The 3,401-nt window shown below is 31.7% G+C and overlaps 1 protein-coding gene across 1 annotated transcript in view; it reads left to right on the top strand.

Annotated features, from left to right (window-relative positions):
- The window catches only part of LOC134246943 (oxysterol-binding protein-related protein 2-like), a 36,907-nt gene extending 34,722 nt beyond the window's left edge, over window positions 1–2,185 (top strand). The window contains exon 5 of the mRNA XM_062729283.1: window positions 1,968–2,185. Coding sequence (XP_062585267.1) covers window positions 1,968–2,162 — 195 coding nt within the window. The 3' untranslated portion in view covers window positions 2,163–2,185. The remainder of the gene's footprint in view (window positions 1–1,967) is intronic.
- Window positions 2,186–3,401: the final 1,216 nt, after the last annotated feature.

The raw sequence follows: 3,401 nt of genomic DNA, 5'->3' as shown, positions 1-3,401 counted from the left end.
AAGAGTGCATCTTCTAAAATTGTGAATTTTATGGCCCCAGGGTCAGGGGTTAGGGCGGGGCTCTATTGATTACATGTATATAGTGAAAATGCATTACTTCTTTGAAAATCTTCTTCTCTGCTTCTGTGTATTAAATAAACCAACTAAGTAAAAAGCTATGATGAAGAAGAGTGTCTTTTCCAAAATTTTGAATTTTATGGCCCCAGGGTTCGGGAGGGGCTCTATTGATTATATAGTGAAAATGCATTATTTCTTTGAAAATCTTCTTCTCTGCTCTTATGTATTAGATAAACTAACTAAGTGACTTAGTTATGATGAACAAGAATGCTTGTACCAAAGTTGTGAATTTTATGGCCCCATGGTCAGGGGTTATGGTGTTAGGGCACTGCTCTATAATGATTATATAGTGAAAATACATTACATCTATGAAAATCATTTTCTCTACGATTATTAAATTTTTTCTTCAATAATTCCCATGAACGATTCTGATCTATCATAAAGTGTCCAAAACTCGGAAAAAATTCAGGTGGACCAGCAGGGCTGACTATTCATAAAGTCTGTCAGCCCTGCTGAAAATACCAAGCCTGCATATATTGGTTAACAGTGCAATTTCTGTCCTGATTTACATTAAGAGATACTTTATCTACTTCAAAAACACAAAATATCATTCATTTGTCTGTCTGTTAGTCTGTCCGTCCGTCACAAAAACTTTAACCTTGCCCATAACTTTGGATTGATGGGGCCACATATTTCAAAATTTTGCAAATTTGATCATAAAATGGTTGATTAATACCAAAGAGTAGATTTCAAAGCATTAATTTATTTTCAGACTATGTAACACCCCCCCCCCCCATCCAACCCAGTGTGGCATAAAAAAATAACCATTTTGTTAGATGCACCTTTCTTCATCATAAATATATATACTATATAAATATAGCCCTTTGATGAGGTTGATCCATAGATATATCGACTTCACAGAAAAGCATATTGACCGAGCACGAAGTGCGAGGTCGATATGCTTTTCTGTGAAGTCGATATATATCTATGGATTGACAGAATTAAAGGGCTACATTTATTATATTATTTTGTACAGAGGTTGATAAGAAAACAATTTGAAAAAATGGGAACAAACCACAAGTTTTCTCTCTTAAACACTTAGAGACTAGAAATCAAAATAAATTAAGTTGTTTTATATAACTGTGTTAAACTTTCCTTGACTTGAGATTTTTACATAATTTAGAGGATTTACTAATTGAAAGTACTACAAATGTACATCTTTTTGATTGTTTTGTATCAATTTTGACAAAGATGTTCAATATGTTCTAATATTAAGTAGATTGTAATTCAGGCCATTGTTACAGAACATTACAAATTTGAATACAAGTTTAGTTTAAAATATATTTTATTCATTAAGAAATGGATTGAACAGCAGGCATAAATGCTTATGATCGTTCTCTCCAACAAGTTGAAGTATATATATTTTTTTTCAAAAACATCAAGTCATATACTGTATTAGCTATAATTGTGAAATCTTTCTTATTAATTTTTTGTTTTACAGAAAATTACCGCTATTTTAAGAAACATCAAGTCGATATGCATTTCAGATTCTATAAACAGTAACTCAAGTCTATATGCTGTTATATACTAAATCATGTGATCAAGTTTAAGCCAATTAAAGAGCTTGGAATATATGATTAAAATAATATTATGATTTAATAATCTTAATAAAAAGAACAACATGGCCAAAGTTTCTGAGATGAGCATTGTGGTCCATTGGTTTTCTTGTATTTTGATGAAAAAAAAAAAAATCCTGTAATATCCTAAAAAAATCACTCTATAATTGTTTGGAAATGGGATATATCCTGCCTCAATCCTTATAAAGTACTTAATATCTGTATATACATACTGTACATTTTAAAATTGCAGTGTGCTGTTTAATTGCTATTATCACAATGACTTTATTACAGTATTTCAGTTTTACTCTATTTACTATGGCTTTGAATGAGATAACAGAAGAGAACGCCAATAAGATTCCCCCCACTGACTGTCGACTGAGACCAGACATACGTCTGCTGGAGCAAGGACAAATAGGTATTACAAGAACATATGATGAAAAGTTGAGAGTAAATATAAATTACACTATAATAGTGATAATTCACTAACATTGTTAGAATACACTAAATATTTAGGCATTAGTTATTTAAAAATCATCAAATACTGTAAAATCGCATATTTTTCATGGGATCAAATTTTTGTGGTTTGAGTTAAAACTATTTATTCGTGGGGATTTGAATTTGTGGATGAAGAATTGTGTAGTATTCAATATTTTACATTTCGTGGTGGTCGTGAGTTCTTGGGTCTCTTCACACCTCGAAAACAACGAAAATTAAACTCCAACGAAAATTTGTGATTTCACAGTACAGTCCCTGAAAGATTCTACTTTCCCACTTGAACGGTGAGGGAATGATGAGTGAATGCTTAATGAATGCTGAGAGAACTGTGAATGAATGCTGATTAAATGGTGAATATTTACATTTGCATTATATCTTTCTTAGATGAACCTATTGAAGAGAAATTTTCAATTCTAGATTTTTATAGAGAAGTTTTGAATGACATGATATTCAATGAGAGTTATATCGAAAATAGTTGCAGCGTTTAAGAAGTAGAGTACTGTTTGTTAAACACAGACAGTGGGGTACAATCTGGGCCTCAAACGGCATCAAACAACGTGTATTCTCTGCTGCCTACAATGTAAGGCGATCTTTCGACTCAAGTTTGACTGAAATTTGAATCTGCTTTAAAAAAAGAAACAACAAACCAAAAAATATGGACAGTAGTGAATTTAAGTGTCCCTTAGTCAAAAGTGGTCTTTCACTTAAAAAAGAAAATTGAATGTTAACAGAGGCATGCGACGCAGAAAAAGATATCATGACGTTATAAGGGACGTAAATTACGTTTACTTTCGTGTGCCGATGTACACTTACAGGCTTTCTTTATTTTTTCATAATTTTCTTATTAAATGTGATATCATCATGAAACTTGAAATGCATGATCATAAAATGTTACTTTTTGCTATGATAAGGAAAAAAAATTAATTAAGCAAAGACAAACAAAACTGTTTTCCCTGTCTACGACTTTTTAGGACAACCCTCGTAGAGGACACATACAGATATTTTCATTCAACAGATGTTCAGTAGATCTCTTTAGTGTGAAGAATGTTTTAAATACTATAATTACAGCCAAAAATCGGACTTACCTTTTTAACCCAAAATTCCTTTGAAGTTATGTTAACTAAAACAGGGGATATCCCTGCTTTTGATTTCAAACATTAGAATAGAAAGATTATTCTCAGTGGCGATCATTGTTCTTAGATTATAAACACAGAATTCCTGAACTGGACT

The sequence above is a fragment of the Saccostrea cucullata genome, unplaced genomic scaffold, assembly GCF_032062105.1.
Source record: "Saccostrea cucullata isolate Sc308-1 unplaced genomic scaffold, CSIRO_AGI_Scuc_v1 ctg3933, whole genome shotgun sequence".
In the NCBI taxonomy this organism is placed as follows: domain Eukaryota; kingdom Metazoa; phylum Mollusca; class Bivalvia; order Ostreida; family Ostreidae; genus Saccostrea; species Saccostrea cuccullata.
Note: the sequence above shows the minus strand (reverse complement) of the source record. Positions and strands in the feature narration are given on the sequence as shown.